The 19,115-nt window shown below is 38.1% G+C and overlaps 2 protein-coding genes across 3 annotated transcripts; both read right to left on the reverse strand.

Moving 5' to 3' along the window:
- Nucleotides 1–75: 75 nt before the first annotated feature.
- Nucleotides 76–12,438, reverse strand: manba (mannosidase, beta A, lysosomal; the record flags this gene model as incomplete). Its single annotated transcript, XM_079219422.1, has 18 exons — nt 76–964; nt 1,845–2,102; nt 3,020–3,162; nt 3,277–3,421; nt 3,942–4,106; nt 4,567–4,785; nt 5,463–5,630; nt 5,877–5,963; nt 6,497–6,614; nt 6,711–6,862; nt 7,746–7,856; nt 8,034–8,203; nt 8,567–8,690; nt 9,898–10,071; nt 10,169–10,274; nt 10,350–10,444; nt 10,991–11,127; nt 12,420–12,438. 18 exons carry the CDS (start codon nt 12,436–12,438, stop codon nt 740–742), a joined length of 2,616 nt encoding a protein of 871 aa, XP_079075548.1. The 3' UTR covers nt 76–739.
- On the reverse strand, nt 11,996–18,369 carry LOC306746049 (ubiquitin-conjugating enzyme E2 D2-like). 2 transcript variants are annotated; one of them, XM_079228914.1, is made up of 8 exons: nt 18,005–18,369; nt 17,006–17,069; nt 16,355–16,386; nt 16,100–16,177; nt 15,575–15,680; nt 15,088–15,181; nt 14,511–14,560; nt 11,996–13,064 (listed from the first exon to the last, which is right to left on the reverse strand). In XM_079228914.1, exons 1-7 carry the CDS (start codon nt 18,026–18,028, stop codon nt 14,512–14,514), a joined length of 447 nt encoding a protein of 148 aa, XP_079085040.1. In that variant the 5' UTR covers nt 18,029–18,369; the 3' UTR covers nt 11,996–13,064; nt 14,511. The 2 variants fall into 2 exon arrangements, with proteins under 2 accessions (XP_079085040.1, XP_079085041.1); XM_079228915.1 differs by lacking the exon at nt 14,511–14,560.
- Nucleotides 18,370–19,115: the final 746 nt, after the last annotated feature.

A 19,115-nucleotide genomic window follows, 5' to 3' on the forward strand; every position in this document is an offset into this window, starting at 1 on the left:
AACATATAAAGATCAGAATAGAAGCAGATTTGATTTAATAAAAAAATATTTATTTTTGTAATTTGTATTTTACAAATGCTGAATTGCAGTTGATACAACTTATTTAAATAGAATACAACTGTTTGCTGCCCAACAACAAAGCTATACAAATGTATCTACATTCAGTACAAACACATTTACACATACACAAATTTATCTGAAAGATCAAAACCGGTTTAGATTATATTTTGTCTTCTGATCAGTGCAGGAAATGAGACAATTTGCCATTTAATTTAATTTAACTTAATTAATGAATTATTCGTCTGTTTCAGCAGCTAAATAATCAAAGACGTGAGAGATTTATATTGGCTTGGTCACCTTTATCAAAATCTCATTTCATTCCTTCGTCCAATGTTTTTTTGAGTGAATGAATGCTTCACAAAAAAGCCTGCCGTGTGCCAACGTTTCCTTACTGACTGAATACAGTGGGTCACCCTGTTGCCTTGAGCTGCTAAAACCACCTTCAATAGTTTCCTTTGTTTGGAAATGTGCAGGTCTAACTGCCGTTTTCGGAGGCTTTTCTGCTCCTATAAGAAGAAAAAAAAGATTTGGTTCGGCAAGAAAACAAGTTTTAATATTTAGAAAATTGGTAATAAGTGTCAGCTTGAGTCCCAAAAAAAAAACTTTCTGACACTCAAAAACCCACAAAGGTCAAACAAGACAGTCAATTGCCTCCACGCGGAGGCTGGCTGGTCTCAGGTCAGTATACGTCCCTTAAAGACGTGACGGTGAGCGATCTGGAGAGTTCCGCGACGCTGGTGTTACGCCAAGCGGTAAAACGGACCGTCCTGTTTCTAGAAGGCATCAGGAAGCCGTTGGAGCCGAAGCGTCCAGGGATGTTTCCCACATCGAGCCAGACGAAGGCAGCCACAGAGGCAGAGTGGAGGGTGACGCTGTAGCCGGCCTCATCCTCCTGCACCTTGGCCTGCAGGGAAACACACACACACACACACACTTGAAATACATAGGCTGTGGTCGAATAGTCTTTTGTGGCTAAAGGTTCCTAACTGAGTGAAAAGACCTGGACGTATAGAAGTAGCAGCCATGATAAAGAGCTTGCTGAATCCTCTAAATGCCAAGGAAAGGTGCTTAAATGCTTCCTTTCTTATTAGCATAGGGAACACAGGAGATAATACTGTCCCACAATTCCTTGCGGCAGCAACATTTAAAGTGACGCACCATTTGTTTGTCAATTAGCCCTTTTCCCCACAGCTTTTTTTGTCATGTCATGCAATTTATCAAATTAATTATTGAGTGCGTCAAAGTCATTCCAGTGAGGCAGCCTGCACAATACCAGGGCACATCTAAATGGAACATGGCCGTAATTAATGTTATTAACCACACCTGTGTTCAACCGGGAATGACACATAAAAATGTCTGCAGTGAAAACGTCCTGTAACATCCGTCGTTGCTGTTTATTTGTACATTATGGATCAATTAAAACCTTTCTTCCTTGAAGTGTGATTCTGTTTGCTCATGTGTTATAAATAAAGTTGTCCTCTTCTAAGTCTTCATGAATTGTCCTTCACATCTTTCCTTGACCTCATGACGTTTTCCATCGAGGTCAATGTGACACCCCGCTATAGATTATAGATTAATATACTCTTCCCTCACTGCTTCTATGTGTTATTTTAAATCAGTGTATGAATAAACGAATGGGTAGATAGAGAGGATAGATAGATAGATAGATAGATAGATAGATAGAGAGGATAGATAGATAGATAGATAGATAGATAGATAGATAGATAGATAGATAGATAAATAGATAGATAGATAAAAGCAGGCTTTTGAACACGGTGTCTTACTGTGATGTTGGGTCTCTGGAGTCCCTGAGCGTCTTTGGGTGAGCACAAGAAGTGGTGGTTGGTGGGACCCTGCTGGCCGCCGCTGTCCTCCAGGTGGAAGGTGAGCAGGCAGGTGAGGCGGGTGCAGCTTCCACATCCTGCCAGCAGGGCGGCGACTGGCTGTTTAAAAATGGTCGCAGCGCTGCCTCCAGAGACCGTGAGCAGGTCCGACTTCAGCGTGCACACCGGATCCAGATCAGACCAGGAGTACACGGACACCTGATACACAAAAGAACAGACCGGTTTCTGCACACGTGTCACACATTTGATTAAAAATAGCCAGTAAAGGTTACTAAAACGGAGGAGGTGAAGAACTGATGTTAGGATCAGTTATAGGATCGGTTTAAATCTCGAGTTCAATTCAATTCAATTTATTTTGCATAGCCCAAAATCCCAAATTTGCCTCAGAGAGCTTCCACACACCCAGAGAAGCGTTAACATTTTTATGTTCAACAAAAGCAATGAGAATAATAATAATTATAAATGAGGAATAATAATAACTGTTTTCTAAGTTGCGTTGCATCTTTATTTTATTTCTAATTATTTATTATTTATTATTATGTATTTATTATTATGTGAATAACTCGCTTGGATTTATTGTGTAGTGTTTTATCAGTATCCAGGAATGAAATTTGAAATCTTGTCAACATGCAATTTAAAGAAAACCATCATAAATTAGCAGCTTAAATCCAAATTGTACAGTGCTGGTCCTACCACGCCCTATTGTTATAACTCCAGTGTTAAATGCACTTTTGTAAATTATCTTTCTATTTTAAGTTAAAGGAAATTCTGCACTGAAAACTTCAAAAGTAAGAGGAAAGGAGAAAAGTAATGAATTAAATCATAGTTATTATTTCTAACTATCGGGGAAACTTAATTGAATGTCTGTTTGGTAATCGTGTTTTCTATTAATGCAGTATATTTTTCTTATTGTTGAATTGTGTGGAGAGCTCACTTGTGTTATCTCACCGAGTACACTTCCAGTTGTTTGTTTGAGAGGGATGCAGTTTTTTCTTTTTTTACATTCAGCTTTTTGTTCCTTTGGAGTTTGAATGTGCTCATTGTAAGTGGTTTGGACAAACACTGCCTGCACAATGAATGCAATGCAAAGAGACAGTTTACAGTTGAAAACGCACCACAGCCCTGAGCTTCAGGTCGTGACTCAGGTCTGAGACGGCGTAGATGAACAGTGTGTCGCCATCCTCGAAGCTGACTGGCAGGACGGCGGCAAAGAAGTTCTGCGCAAAATAATGCAGCATTTTCCACTTCCCACCAAACTCTGCACACACAAAGAAATTATTATTGGATTGATCGTGAACATATTTTCATTATAATAGATTTTGATCAATGCACTTCACTCAAAAATGTGTGTGCTGAGTAGGCGTTCACTCACCGATCGATGACCAGGAAGGTGCTTGCCAAACATCGTTCAGCTGCCAGTACAGAGCGCCCATAGTTCGACCTTTGCCCTCAATGATCTCACTCTGACTTCGCCGATAAAACTCAGTCTGTGTCTTCACACACTCAGCCTGCATGACCTGGACATGAAACGTGATCATTCCTACGTGTAAACTGCATTTTTCAACCTGTCAACCACTTCTTTCTTTTAGAGCGGTATGGGGTGGGAGGCAGGGGATCTTTACCCCATAAAGATCCCCTGACAGCAGGACAACTGTCGACGAGAAGTTGTTCTAGTCTTAAATCATCAATAAAAAGTATTATTATTCATTCATTCATTGGAATGATATGCTAAAGTGTAAAAGAGCTTAGGACATTGTAATGGACGTATGTGATGCCAACCCCATGCTCACTTATGTCTCAATTTTGGAGCAATTATTTATTTGATAAAAAAGGGCCAAAAGTCCTTCCAAAATAATGCATTAGGACACCAAGACCTTGAGGAACCCCGTAAAAAAAGTCCATGCTGCGATTTGTTATCTCGAACTTCTGACATTGGGAGATTTCTGAAAGAATTGCATTTGATGGGTGGTTGTTGTTGGTGGTTTAAAGGAAGGGGTTATTGTTTGACACAAGTCAAGGGTAGTTTGTGTGATTTACCTGAGTGATGTAGAGTGTATCTGTAAATCTTTTCAAGGGATCCGTGGAGTTTGGCAGCTTGAAGTGTAGAGCAGCCTGCAGTAACATCTGCTGGTTTCCATCCTCATGGTGTTGACGGTGGGAAGAGAAATTACTGTTGTAGCTCCAGTCCTCTTTGATGGAGACCTGAAAGATCACAAAATAGATGGAAACGTTACACCACCTAAAAAAACAACAATAAACTTCTTTGGTGTGATGGAAAAAGTCAGCATTTACCTCAGAAAGCCTGCTTTCTTAATTAGATCACTATGTCATCACAGTTTCATTTGATCTAGTTTTATTTAATATCTTCCTGTCTTGAAATTTTGTTTTTATTCTTATTTATTTATTAATAAACTATGTATGTATTAATAGTAGCAGTAGTCAGAATGTATTCTTGCCTCTTAATTTAAAAAAAAGAATTAAAGTACCCCATTGTATTTTTTTTTTAAAGGAATGCAGCCTAGGAAATGTGTTGGATGTGACATCCCAAAACTATAAAAATTGGCACAAAAGAGATCCAAACACATTGAAAATTCTTTGATTTAAATCTGCTTATAAAACCACCAAGAAAAACCAACACAACTGGAAAGGTTTATTCAGTCACCGGGAGCAGAGTGGAGAAGGACGGCCAGGACTGGAAGCCATACTCGGAGGCGAAACGTGTTCGAGGGAAAGTCCTCCAATCCCAGCAGTCCAGAGTGTAGCTGTAGAAGTGTGTGTCCCCGTAGTGCGGGTCGTAGGGGTTCGCTGCCACCCAGCCCTCTTGCTCTGATTCAGCCCCGTTTGTTGGGCTGGAGACGAGGAACGGGCGACTCTGGTCCTCCTGAAGGAGAAATTAAGATGGTCATGATAAAGCTTTTAAAAACATAAATCTGGGATGAGAGAGGGAAAATCACAGCAGTGCTGACTACAGTGAAAACATAAGTGTAAAGGAAAAACAGCTGCACACTCGTAGCCACGATGCAAACGATATTTACCAATGTTTCGACATGACAGACTTCTTTATGGTACAGAGAAACGTTGGTAAATGATTAAATATCTTTTGCATTGTCATTTTTCCTTTACAAAAACATAAATCCTAACTATGACTTTCCTTAAGTTCGATCAGGTGATGTGTGCGTCTGAGCCGGGGCCAACTTTGAATGTTTACAGTAAGTAGCAATTGTAAGTAACAATTGCTGATGTTTCTGGATTTTCCTCGCCCTGAAGGTTCCTTCATATGTTTCTGATTTCTTTTTATGCTGATGATGGTCTCCTGTTTTATAACGTATGCTTAACTCACTTTCCCAATGCGGGAGTCCAAAATATAAACAAGTTCAATGTGAAAATGATGAACACGGTTTCAGCAAAAGATCAAACTAAAAACGGGTCAGCTGATTGGACCCACCGATCGATGACAAGGAAGTCACCCGCTTATAAGCATTTAACTATTTTAACCATCAGTTATCTATTAAAAATGTAAAACCATTTCTTAGACTTGACGTATAATTTGACTCTCACCTCTTGAACGACCGCCTTTATGTTGTTCACATACAGCGTCACATAGTCTTTCAGGTATGTAGGTCTCTGAGAAACTGGGATGTTGAACCAGTCTGTTGCCAGAGCAGCTTCGTTTTCGTTGTTCCCACTCCAAGTGATTATGGAGGGATGAGACTTGAGGCGCTGGACCTGAAGAGTAAAAACCAAAACAAGTACATTTAATGTCGAGACAGGATGCAACAAAAAAGTTTTGAATGCCTCAAAGTAGCTTCAAATGCTGCAAAAATATGTGTATTTTATGGCATTTTAAAACGTGTTTTGGGTGATTTGCCGTGTAAAATGTGTTTTTGTAATCTTTCCATGTGGTTTATATGAATTCTCCAGATACGACATATTCTATGATGAAATAAAAGATGAAATAAATACACCGCTCACCTGTTGGATGACTTCTTCTCTGACTGTCAGTATGAAGTCGTCCTCAGTGGGATACATTGCACAGGCAAACATGAAGTCCTGCCAAACCTAAAGACACCAATTTTAACACTTTGAGCCTAAGTAATGACACAGTCAAAATCATACAGAAACATTTCATTATCTGTCCTGAAACACTCTGCATTTCTTCAGTACTGGTTTGTTACAGTGATGATTAAAAGGGAACTTTACTTTCTGATTTATGCTTTATTTTTTATCTGTCTGTGAAAACATCTGTCACATCTTTGTATCAAAAGCTTTACAAAATACTTGGTTTGTACATGGACTTCTGCTGTGGGACCAAGCGTTAAAATGAACTGAACACTTAGTGTCCAAGAAGAAACACAAGCAATCACAATAGTGCAAAAGTCTAGAAGCCAATTACAAAATGAAACAGAAAACATAGATCAATTGTGCAGGCAGCATTGGGAGGAAATATCATTTATCAGGGATTCCTTTTTTTTAGGCGACCTAATCTGTTAAATGTCACCTGTAACCACCCATTACTATTGTATTGCTATTTCTGCATATGAAATGGTACATAAAATACTATATTGATCTCACGAGAGGACGCCAGTAGTTACCATGATTCCCATCTCATCACAGATGCTGTAGAAAAGATCCTGTTCATACACTCCTCCTCCCCAGACCCTGAGGGCGTTCATGCTCGCGTCCACGGCCGACTGCAACAAGTTCCTTAAGCTGCGAGACAAACAGAGAGCAGGTCGGTCCACTCGGCCGGACTCAGAAGAATCAAGAAAAAAGGTGTGGAAAAAAAGCTTTTCAAACTAAACTCACACAGCAGGAGTCACGTGGTCCTGGAAGGAGTGGGCTGGGATCCAGTTGGAGCCTTTGAGGAAAATTGGTTTCCCATTGATGCGAAAATAAAAGCTCAAGCCTGGAGAGCCGACAACTGGCTCCTGGACAAGTTCTACTGAGCGAAAATACACCTGCAGGAGAGGTTTTCATCAAACACTGTAAAACACACTCATTATGAATTTAGTTGTTTTTTCTTTAGGGGAACAATAACAAGATTTCAGTTAGAAGTAGGTAGAAAAAAGATGCCCCAAGATTTTTAACCTTAGCACCCAGACATTTAAAAACATGTCTGTAAATCGTGCACAGGAGTGTGTTTTTCGCAACTGATGTCTTTAAATTTTTTTCTTTTCTAGAGCTGCAACGATTAGTCGAGCAAGAGAAAAATTAAAAAAATCACCAACTATTTTGATAATCGTCAAAGTAATTTAAAGCAAAAAATGGCAGAGAATGCTGATTTTCAGCCTCTTAAATATGGAGATTTCCTGCTTTCCTCTGTTTTGTATCATATTTAACTGAATATCTTTGGGGTTTGGACTGACAAAACAAGACTTTTAATGACATCAACTTGAGAAACTGGGATGGAGAACGATTTTTCAAGAAAATAGTCGCCAATTAATAAATTATTCGATTATGAAAACAATCATTAGTTGCAGCGCTAGTCATGCCATGAGCAACATTTACCAAATAAAGAAATGCTGTTGGTGTTCATAACAAGACCGGGATTTGAAATACCCTCACTGGAGCAGCTCCTTTCTATTTCACTGCTGCAGCGCCACCCAGTGATTTACTTTTACATGTATAAATTAATCTTAACAAAAACATGGTCGTTGTTGTTTTCCTGCGTAACAATGTGTGCTGTATAAATCAGTAACTTATCATGACTCTCGAGGCATCATGAGTATAATCTAATCTTCTATTGGATGTCAAACGATTTTACTGATGAACTTATTTCACAATACACTCTGCAGCTAAATGCCTAAATAGCACACCAGGAGACTGTTAGTGAACTCTAACCTTTAAATCTGTATTCAGGATCAAAAACCGACCCTGAAAGCCTCGGACAGTGAGACGATAAAAGGGTTGGTCTCCGTGTCCGTTGGGCCACCACAGCTTCACCTGGCTGCTCTGGAGGTAGAAAGAAAAGCTCTCAAAACACTTCAGTGAGATGGTCGCACACATAACATACATTTAAACAGGGCAGCCTCTTTAAAACAATTCACAACTTCGTCTTTCGAAAGCACAGGAGGATATTCCTCTCAAACTGAAAATCTAAAAACTGTTTGACCAAATTGTATGGAGTACCGTATTGATGTTTAGGGTGAAACTGTTCTTGGTCTTTCCTGGGAGAAACTGTGTCTGCAGGATCTGCTCTGAGTCCAGCTCGGGTATGGAGAGAATGATTTGCCCATTAGTTGTCTGGACCGCATGGACGAGAAGCTCAACCTGGACTCTCCACTGAGAGAGGCTGAGATCTAGACAGACAAACAAAGTATATAGACAATAAATAAAAGACGGAAAAACACAGATTAGATTATTTCATTTAGGGTGAGACAAAGTAGTACTGCAAGAAAACGGAAAATAACTTTAGATTTATTCTGAAAATGTGATTTTCAAAATAAAATTCCAATCTACGCTCAGCTGTCAACTTGTTAGAGACCCCAATATTAATCGAATTCAGTCTAAATTATATGGACATTTTATAAGCTACAGTTTGTGGTGCTGTTGAACTAAATCGCATCATGCTGCCTCAAATCCTCCCTATGTTCAACAGTATTCCTTAGTTTTTGTGTTTTTTCCCAACACAAGCTTGGTGATGAAGATTAGATGAGACGTACTGCGTAGGGGAACAGAGGAAACCTGGATGAGCTGCAGGACATCAACCGCCTCCAGTTGGACTCCCTTCCACAGTCCCATCGTGGGGAACGAAGGGCCCCAATCCCAACTGAAAGAGCTTTGTTCCTTCAGCAGAACAGAGAAACTGAGTTTTAGATCGCTGTTAAAATTTGAGTGAAGGTGATAAAGGTGTGAGACTGATTCTACATTTATTAACCCTTGTGTTCCACTCGGGACATTTTTGGCTTTTAAATTATAATGCATACGGCAAACATTTGGCAAGGGTTTTTAGATTTTTGGAAGTTCAACTTCATAATAAAAATATAATGAACTTTGTAGCCAATACATGTCCGCATTAAAACATGAAGTCATACATTATTTTATATCAATCTAAGACCTGCCTTTAACATGTAGTTTTACCTATTTTCCACCACAATGAGCCATTTCTCATATTTATGGGACAAATAAATGTTATTTTTCTGGTTTCCTGCGCAAAAAGTTTAAATGCATTAAAGTCAATATTTCTGCTAATCATTGACAAATCCCAGACGATGGAAAAGTAGAAATAAATCAATAAATCAAGCATTTAGTCCATTAAAAAAAACAACAGTGGCATTATGTAAACAGACAGGCATCTAAAGGATTACATTCTAAAAACATATTCATATTTGCAAGTTATGATCAGGACAGATGTTGGTTACACAATTTAAGTCAGTGAAAGTGGAATATAATATTAATATCTAGTATTTTTATGGCTTTTTTTAAGCTGACATGTTTGCCCTCTAAGGACATTTAACTTTAAAAGTGAACCAGGAGGTTTACAATTTGAAAATGAGGGGGAAAGCACAGGTTGGGGTGAGACGACGGTTAGTTTTTAGTGCAGATGCAAAAATAAAACAAAATACTGCACATTGCAAATCAGAATTGGAGAAAAAAAACTCCTGTTTAAATAATTATTAAATAGGCCCAAAATTATTAAAACAATACATTTCACCGATGTTGTCAATGCTCTGAATAAAATGCAAAACTTTGAATAAATAAAATGTTAATACCATTTTTATTTACATATATCTATCATTCTATTATCCATCCAGTGTGATGATTTTCTGGCTTTATCTTTCCAACATCCAAACCAGGTGTCATACATAAAATCACCTTTCAAATCAGATGGAGATCATCCTATTCTTTTTTTTTTAGCATCAAAACAATTAACTAATCTTCTTGGAACAAACTTTTAGATCCAATCCAGTCTGTCACATAATAGTTTTAAAAGATCTATTGGATAAAATGTATCTGATTTGACTCATTTGTTTTACTTTCAGGACTTTCTTACTTTTCTGATGAAATTGACGTGACATTCCCCCTTCTGGACATCTGGAGGACATTCAGGAGGAACTCTGTAGGCGGAGTGAGCTTTCCTCCGCTCAGACGCATAAAGAATCGGAGACAACAAGCTCACTTTCAGCACATTATCCCCGTCCTTCAGCAAGTCGCTGACTGGGAAGTCCTACACACCAAAAGCAGATGAAAGAAAGCAAACAAGTGGTGCATGTAAGAAAATGTGCACAGTGCATCGTGAACTGCTTGTTTTCCAGTGAACATACATATCTACGAAACATGTTGTCCGTCTTCCCGACAGCGAGTCCATTGAGCCAAATCGATGCAACAGTGTCAACGCCGTCAAAGACCAGCAGCACCTTCTGACTGGCTCTGTGGATGAACACCACAGGTGAGTCGGGAACAGGAAAGATGCTTTAAAACAATCACGTAAATCATCATACCGACCTCAGCTGGGTTGAGCCGGTAAACGTGGTCGTGTACGTCCAGTTGTCAAAGGCAATCCACCGATAAGAAACATCGTTAAATCTGAAGTATGGGTCCTGAAAGAAAAGTACAAAATGATTGACCTCTTTTTCTATTTAATTCCTTTCAGTACACACTGATACATTACTGACCCCTGCTATTTTATGCCAAACAAAAGGGCAGTATCCAGGATTTAGAAAATTTCGCCTCAAAATAAAAGATTAAACAAATGTATAAATCATTTTAGTTTCTCGTTTACTTACTTATTTATATTGTCTATAAATTCCCAAGATGAAAATCTAGACGTGTTTTATTTTTTTTTTATACTAGTGAATATATATATATATATATATATATATATATATATATATATATATATATATATAAATAATGTTAACTTAGTATTTATATCTCAATAAAATAGATGTACAAATATATATATATATATATATATATATATATATTTATATATATATATATTTGTACATCTATTTTATTGAGATATAAATACTAAGTTAACATTATTTATATATATATTGCATGTTGTAATTAAATAGGATAAAGGGAGTTGATCTTGACAAGATGTAGGTATAAATCCCCCGTGCAGTACTCTATTTACGTACCTGGATAAATCCCTGTTGCTGTAAAGCTGAATGAACACATCCGGGAACCTCAGCGGGCAGCGACACGGAACCGTCGGAGTTTGAAAGACTCCATTTACCGTTCAGACTCAGAGCTACTGAACCAAGTCCCGATGAAACTCCCAAAAACAAACACAATACAACACATTTAGAGTTCCCACACAGAGTCATAGTTTTTAGTTAGTTTTTTTGACGAAGTAAGTCGCGGGAATCCTCTTCAGAAGTACCATCTGGGTTTTGTTGTCGTTTGTGGACAGGCTCTTCCGGGTTTGTAATGTGAACTCCTCGTGACAGTCATGTGATCAAAGTCTTCGCGCGAAATCCGAGATTTAAAATGTAACGCGCGACCGCTTATTGTGTGGAATCCAAATAGCATGTTAAAATAAATAATAAATAATGTAGTATTGTAGTAATAAAGAAAATAAAGTTATTAGTATTTTGATAATATTGGACAATTCATACATTTTTGAGAACCTAAAAGAATACTGTTGCATTCTTCGGTGGGGGAAAAATAATTCAGTCTACAAATGTAGTTTTTACTCAAGTAAAATAATTAGTGTTAAATAATGTTACAATTAAAAGTGCTGCATTCAAAGTCTATAAGCTATTAGCATAAATATATACTGCCAGAAGGTTACTTATTTATGATCAGTCACAGTGAGATGCTTGTTTTTTGCAAACTGAAATCATACATTTGACAAAATTATATGGCAGTTTCCCAGAGGGAAAATATAAATATGCAAAGTCATTAACCTCGTTGGAATTTGGAAAAAAAAAAAAAAGAGATTGCTGAAACATTAAAGACTTTATTAAGACAGCTGACGGCGCTCCACCTTTGTGTTACAGGCACAATGTTTATCAAAATGATGAATCTGGGATATAAATGCTAAACTAAACTGTGACATCAGTTTCCAAGAACCTTTGTATTTAAACAAGTGTTTAAATTTTTACAAGAAAAAAATAATACACAATACCCGATTTGTTGCATGGTTTTAAGTAACTTTATTGAAGGGAAAACTAAAAAGAAACAGAGCCACAAGTTGATTATCAACCATTTGCTTTGCATCAATATTTTAGGGCTACAAGAAGACAGTGTTTGATTGGGCGTAAGACTAATAGCTCATCTACTTGCTTCTAAGTAATGAAAAAGAAATAGAAAGCCTTTTCAGGGGAACCACATTTCTTCCAACTGTTCAGCCTTCCAATCCACTTAAATTTGCAGAAACACATCAGATATAATAGCCTACTTTCATTAACATGCATAAAATACAACATTGAAGTTCTTATATTTTGTTTTCTTAACATTGATATATACTGCTGTGCTTCTCTGGACACACACTTTGATAGTGGAATAAGATACACTTCTTTCCTCAGGTAATGGATTCCTATACTAAAGATCAGAAGAACATACTGACATCACACCAGTCCATGAGGATACACGAGCCACGAAACCAGTTTTGCCAAATCTTTCAGATCGGATTTTTTTTAAATCACTTTCAAAAAAGAAAGAAAAAGAAATGCAGCAGAATTTCACCAAATTTAAACTTTAAAATTCAGAGTTTACAGGTATGGCAAAAGACGGGCTTCTCTGTAAGTGCTTTGAGAAATCCAGCTTAGAATAAAGTAAATATCAAAATCGCACAGGGTGCAGCCAGTCAACCAGCTGGATCATAAACGGGGCGGATGGTGTTCAGGAGACCAGTAGCATCAGATTCTACTAAGTGTGTGCCGAGTAAACGTCATCAGCTCAAGTAGAGCGTTCAGTTTTTATTTTATTTTTTTAAACTCCGTATAAAATGAGTTAAAACTTCACAGAAAACTGGCACGTGTCCTAGAGAGAAAACACTATCTTCTTATAAGCGCGCAGGTGGAAAAAGGAGGAGGGTAAAATGCTCTGATTAACCAAAAAAAAGAGAGAAAAGAAACAAGTGAAAAAGTAAAACAAAATCCTGTATGTTTTTTTGTTTGAACCAGCAACAACATTTTCCACCAGCTTTCCAAATGATGCAATCACATTGCGTATTTGTGTGTCCAGTCTTTTGCCATTTTGGTGTATCTGCAAAGAGAAGAGAAAAAAAAAGGAAAATTACTTTAGGAAGCTTCAAGCAAACACTTCTCATGTTCGGCATAAAAACATTTGATGTCGGTCATTTTATAAATCTGTATTCTTTGTTTAAAGAACTTCATAATAAAAATACACTAAGTACAAACTAAACTATTTCTTAATTTGAAAACTGTGCAATACTTCTTTGACAAAGGATAATTATAGTTTTACCACACCAAACCATTTCATGCTGAGTTAGTGAATATGTTTACATGCACAGAAAACTCAGCTTCTCGGTTACAATAATCAAAAGCTCATTCCCAGAGGATATAATAAAAAAAAAAAGCATTTAAGTATCAAATACTATATTTCTTTATTTCAGTAACGGTTAACTAACCACTGAGAATATATTTTTAGGCTCGTTACGCATGCCGGCCTACACAATTCAATTTATCTAAATTTGAAATGGCCACAACATAACTCAAATAAATGAAGGTGTGCATTTCCAGTAATTGTGGAGAGTTGAGCTGCAAAGATAAGTTACGTTTTGTTAAAGCAAAAATAGCAAACGGAAGATCTTGGGGTTTTGGACTTCAGATTAAAATTAAATACATTAGATGGCGTCAATGAAAATAGGATGTTTTTTTTTTCTTCTTCTACAAAACAAATCTTTTAGGGAACAGTCGGAAGATTAATATATAAGAATTGTTAACTGCAACCTTGATGATTAGCATGATAACTGGAAACAAAGTCAAATGGTCCTTATTGTTTGTCTACTAGGATTCAGTTTCAGACATTATAGCTCATGAATGCAGTTCTGCAATCTGTTTGGCAACCAACTGTTGGCGTGTCCTTGAATGCAGCATCATGAACCCCTTTTCAGTCCGGTCCCTTCTGAGAACAGCTTTACAACACAACAAAAACTGAGAAATTTAAAGGCAGACCCATTATGAACTGTGACGGATGTTATGTTTACACCTGCCAGTGGGCCATAACGATAACAGTATACATATTAGGGCAATTCCACTACATGCCCAAAACATATATCTGCAGTCTTTCAGGTGTGTTCAAGTGCAACTTCTTAAAAAGACAAACAGTTATTTGATGTCAAATTGGTGATTCTGGACCGTTAAACCCTTTTGGTTTTAGTTTTGAAATCTGTGGGAACAGATATTTACGTAACAGAAAACAGTTGCAGGACTTTTTGATTCAGACGAAGTGGATCCTCAGTTCTCTGGTCCGCAATAGCAAGAGACCATTTTACCAATGGGTTGGGTTGAAATATTTTCGTAAACGTCTGCATTTACAGCATCAGGCTTCATCCACAGGTTATCAAAGTGCACGTAAAAAGCGGGACTCAAGAGAATTACAGTTCCGTCAGTGAGCCCAGAGAATCACAAACACAACAGTCCAAACCCAGAACACCCTTCAAGATGCAGCACTGGCTCTTGCCCTTACCCTAAAGCAAGGCATACTTTGTTGTCCACTCCTGAGCTAGTTTATTGTACCTGACAGAGAAAAAACTAGGTTACATAATCATTCAACTAGGCGTCTGAAGGTCGCGCTTATTGTGGATTACAAATCATAAAATATACAAATCAGCTACTAGTTTAGTAGGTATACGTAGCAAAGGAAAAAAAGCAGTAAAATACAACAGTGCTGCAATAAATCCTTTCATGAAGGTAGTTGTATCTTCACTGTTTGAGAGGTGCTGATTTGTGGTAATTTTGGAGGCTGTAGTTTGTAGTGCTGTTACATTCTGCTGCATTATGCAGAAAGTTGTTTCCATTATTTTGCCCCCCGAGTCTATTTCAGCGAGAGTAGGCTTAACAGCATAAACAAGCTGCCGCCTCCAAAATCCTCGTTAATTTGAAGTAACAACTCTCTAAAAGTGATGATTGGGCTGTTGCATTAAACTGCATTGCAGGTGTACCTAATAAACTGATATTAAGTTTAGAACGCAGTTGTTCCTTTTAGGGAGAGAAAAAAAGGTTGGTTCATATTTAGAGAAATGTTAAAACGCATTCACACTTACTTCGTACTATCTGTTTTGTAGATTTGTGCGATCTCTGGCACTAGTGGGTCATCGGGGTTTGGGTCACATAGGAGTGAGCAAATGGAGAGAAGAACTACAAGAAACAGAACACAAATATTTTTCAAAAGAGGACATTAAAATACCAAATACGGATTTTAGCCCATCTACGAGCCTCATTTGAATGAAACTGACTGACAGTTATCTACAAATAAAGAATTAACAAGACCCTTTATAGGCCACAGTATTTAGAAATGTCACATTTAATAGCACAGATCTTATTTAGCAGGTTAAAAAAAAACTTTCATTAGTTAAGTGTCCACAAATCACATTAATGCAAGTACAAAGCAAAAATTCCAAACATATTTCACAGTTTAAATGCAGTCATGTCTTGTTTTTCTTGATATGTATTTGGCACGTCACAGACTGACGTCATCTAATAGTTCACAAGATTGACGTTTGAGCAGTGTTCTCGTATGATGGCCCGTACCTTTAGAAATAGTAAGTGCAGGAGACCACTGTGATCTGAGAATATCCAGACAGATACTGCCGTTACTGTTAATATTTGGGTGGTAAATTCTTGTTGTAAATGCAACCTGGAAGGAAATAAGGACACACAAAAAAAACAAAACAGTAAAGACAGGTAAGATAGGGCGAACAGCAGGTCAATGTTGTGCAATAAAAATTCCGACAGGAGGGAGAGATATTTGACTCCAATGACACTATCAACTGCTGGAAAGACCGGTATTACTTTAAGAGGGTTGTAAACAATCAAAATAGGTTCATGACTCCAAACTGCTTTGCTTGGTTTCACTTTAGAGGAACTGTTTTACAAAAATATGTACAAAATGAGTTTTTATATACATACAATGTTTGAAGCCAGTTCCTATTAATTCATTATTTTAATGTTGTAAACAAGACTTGTGTCTGTTGCGTGAAGGATAAAACAGATATCGCCAATGTATCAAAGCGGGGAAAAGAAAAGGAGTCTTTGTTCGGGTGTGAATCAGCTTACCTTGGGGGGTTTGAAGGGGTAGTCTGTTGGAAAATGAATTGTCAAGAAGAAAACTCCTCCCTGATATGGACTGTCACTCTGAAAAGCAAGAATGACATTTCCATATTTTTGTATAGAATAATCTAAAAACCACTTGTCCACAGAGTCTCATTATCAAGTCAAATGTTAACCTTTAAAAAAGGAAGCCAGGTACACCATCATGCTGCTTTAACGTAAAAAAAGAGACCAACAATTACGGCATAAAGATCTACTTACAGGTCCCATGATTGTGGCTTGCCAGTGAAACACTGCGGAGAACAGAAAGTAGATGTAAGGAAACAGGGAAAGGAGAAGGTATGCGATCTGACAGAAACTAGTTTTCTAAGCTGTCTTTACAGCATACAAGTAACACCATTTCCCTTTGTAGGGAAAACATTTTCATAGTCTGTGGTGGTAATGTGTTTGTTTTACTATACGTTCCATTACTCTACTTAGGGTGGCGGTAATAATGACCAATGTAGTCAGTTCTCGGCACGATACCTACATCCATCTGTGCTTTTCAAGTTCATTTAAACATGAAATATAATGATTTCTGTTAAATTCAAGCTTTCAGATAAGTTCCATCTCCAAAATATATTTGCTGCCATTTTAGTTTTGACGGTTCCCTCACCACACTGTCAGCTAAACGATTAGTCCATCGCGAGAAAATGTATCAGCAACTCCTTTTATTGGCCGACTAGTTGTTTTGGTTATTTTAAAAAGTAAAAACAATGTATTCCTGCTTCTTAAATGTGAAGATTAATTATGGTTATTTTTCCTACATGAGTGAGAAAATAGTTGAGGGTGTATCTTTGGTCTGTGGGTAACCGTAACAACAATGTTCTGACATTTCTGACAAACAGCACTAAAAACTTTGGAGAGACTTACTGTCATCTCCCACCGGGCCGGCTGAGCACTGTGCTGGGGGATCACGAGCCAGGTCGTTAAGCTCCTGTAAGGAGAAGAAGTTCAGCACAATAAATCAATTAGACTACAGTAATCTTCAGAACCAAAACAATGAGGATCAAATGCTGACTAGCACTTAACATCCTGTGTATGAATGTTGCCATCTCTTCCTTCTCTGCACTAGCTCAGGGAAAGAAGGGCCCTCTTGTTGTTATAATCATCATCATCATCAACCCCCCCCCCCCCTAGTTAAACAGCACGTGTACTACAACCTCTAACGTTCACTTTAGGGCCACAGCTGCGTCAGAGTGCGGTGGAGGCACAGTTTCACAAGAAAGTTTATGAGTTTCCTTGAAATAAGAACCTAGTAAACAGCAGAGGGAACACTTCAGGGTGTGTTTACTCTACTCTGACCCGATCAAAACACACCCTGCGATGTGCAATGGCACCGAACAAATACGATCACATACCAGGGAAGTGCATCATGAAGCCGGCTCCGACTGCTCACTCATATGTGAGTCACGGGTTCTGGTAACGACGAGTATCGCCGCTGGTATAACACGTTTGTTCTATTTTTTTTTTTTTTAACTATTAACGTTTAAAAGCTGGAAACACTAGACACCAGTCCAATCATAAGGGTGTTTACGTAAAATAATTAACTATTGAGCAATCCATGCGGCCTCTCTCCTTTTAATCCGTCATTTGACTTCGACCAACACACGGAACCTGGAACCGAAACTGCTCGCTAAACTAGCTTAGCGGTGTTAGCCCATCAGACGTGAAGCCACATCCGTAAAACTATCGTCAACTCACTCAACCCTCAATACAAAAAAAAGACACAACAAATGACCGCACACAAATACAAACTTAAGGCTCGTTTCACCGCCATGTTTCCCCCACCGGATACAGTAGTCGGTAACCGCTGTGTGGGGAGGCTAGCGCAGCAAGCGCTACTAACAGTTAGGTCGACGTCGTCCTTACCTTGTGGATCCGTTTCAAAGCCATCCTCTCGCTCGACGCTCGTTCCTATTTGATTCCGAAGGTTGTCCGATCCACGCAGAGAGGGGCAATCGTGATGTGCCAGGGTGATTCCGCTCTCCGTTAAATAATGGACGCCGGGTCAACTCGACGGCCTTTCTTCTCGAAGCTAGCGGGGGTAAAACTACGTATGCGCGGAGTTGGCGACACAAGATAGCCGGCCGAACAACAGGCGTTAACGGTTGTCCTGTGGTAACAGTCGCTTTTCCCGGTAGTTTCGACTCTTTATATGGGATTATCCGTATTTTTCCACCCCCTGGTTGAGGCTGAATGAGTACGCGTGCCAACTGAAGTAACCCCGGACGACAAAAAAGCTCCTCTGCCGTTGGCCAACTAGCGGCTGTGTGCGTGTATCGGAGGCTTTATCCTGGGGAGGCGGTCCGCAGCCGGGTGACGGGGCGGATGTGTCGATGCAGTCAGACCGGTCCATGGTTAATCACAATTATTTCTAATTGTATTGTTTTAATTATAATTATGGTTATGGACAAACAAACAAAAATCCCACATGTTAAAATAAAATCCCCTAAAAAATTAAATAAAATAGAGTGGTGGAATATAACTTAACTACAACTAACCATAGTCAATTAGAGTATTTATTATTTTTTGCTACTATAATTATAGTCCACAATTCAGAGGCAAATATTGCACTTTTTACTACATTTATTTGATAACTTTACTTTCAAGATTTAGATAATAAAATGTAATAATCAAATTATATTACCTATATCATATCAATAGACGTCATTGATCCCCAGAGGAGTATGCACAAGCAACCCATAAATAGCCCCACTTTTACCAGCTGAAATAATAAACTGATGTACACACGAAAGCATCAATAATCATAATCAAATTATATATTTATTGCTCTGAAATGGCCATTTTTGCAAAATTAATACTTTTAGTTTTGGTACTTAAGTCTAGTTTGACGTTAATATGACACTTTCACTTAATTAGACATTTGAATGTGGGACTTTTACTTCTAAGAAAGTATTTATACACTGTGGTAATGCTACTTTTACGAGTATTTCTTAATGAAGTCTGCGTCCCTTTTATG

Source organism: Taurulus bubalis, assembly GCF_910589615.1.
Source record: "Taurulus bubalis genome assembly, chromosome: 1".
NCBI lineage: Eukaryota > Metazoa > Chordata > Actinopteri > Perciformes > Cottidae > Taurulus > Taurulus bubalis.